At 59.9% G+C, this 207-nt stretch overlaps 1 protein-coding gene across 1 annotated transcript in view; it reads left to right on the top strand.

Moving 5' to 3' along the window:
- The window catches only part of ETH_00036325 (uncharacterized protein), a gene marked incomplete at both ends in the record, with an annotated part of 1,686 nt that overhangs the window by 1,352 nt on the left and 127 nt on the right, over positions 1-207 (top strand). Inside the window, one exon of the mRNA XM_013375155.1 lies at positions 3-207. Within this exon, the coding sequence (XP_013230609.1) occupies positions 3-207 (205 nt within the window). The remainder of the gene's footprint in view (positions 1-2) is intronic.

The following is a 207-nucleotide window of genomic DNA, read 5'->3' as shown; positions in this document are numbered from 1 at the left end:
CAGCAGCTGCTGCAGCAACAGCTGCAGCAGCAACAGCTGCAGCAGCAGCAACTCCAGCAGCAACAGCTGCAGCAGCAGCACCTGCAGCAACAGCAACTGCAACAACAGATGCAGCAGCAACAGCTGCAGCAGCACTGGATGCAGCAGCAGCAGTGGCTGCAGCAACAGCAGCACGACCAGCTCCAGCAGCTTCAAGAGCAGCACACC

Source organism: Eimeria tenella, genomic scaffold (assembly GCF_000499545.2).
Source record: "Eimeria tenella Houghton genomic scaffold, Eth_scaff2571, whole genome shotgun sequence".
NCBI lineage: Eukaryota > Apicomplexa > Conoidasida > Eucoccidiorida > Eimeriidae > Eimeria > Eimeria tenella.
This window is presented reverse-complemented; position numbering and strand designations above follow the sequence as displayed.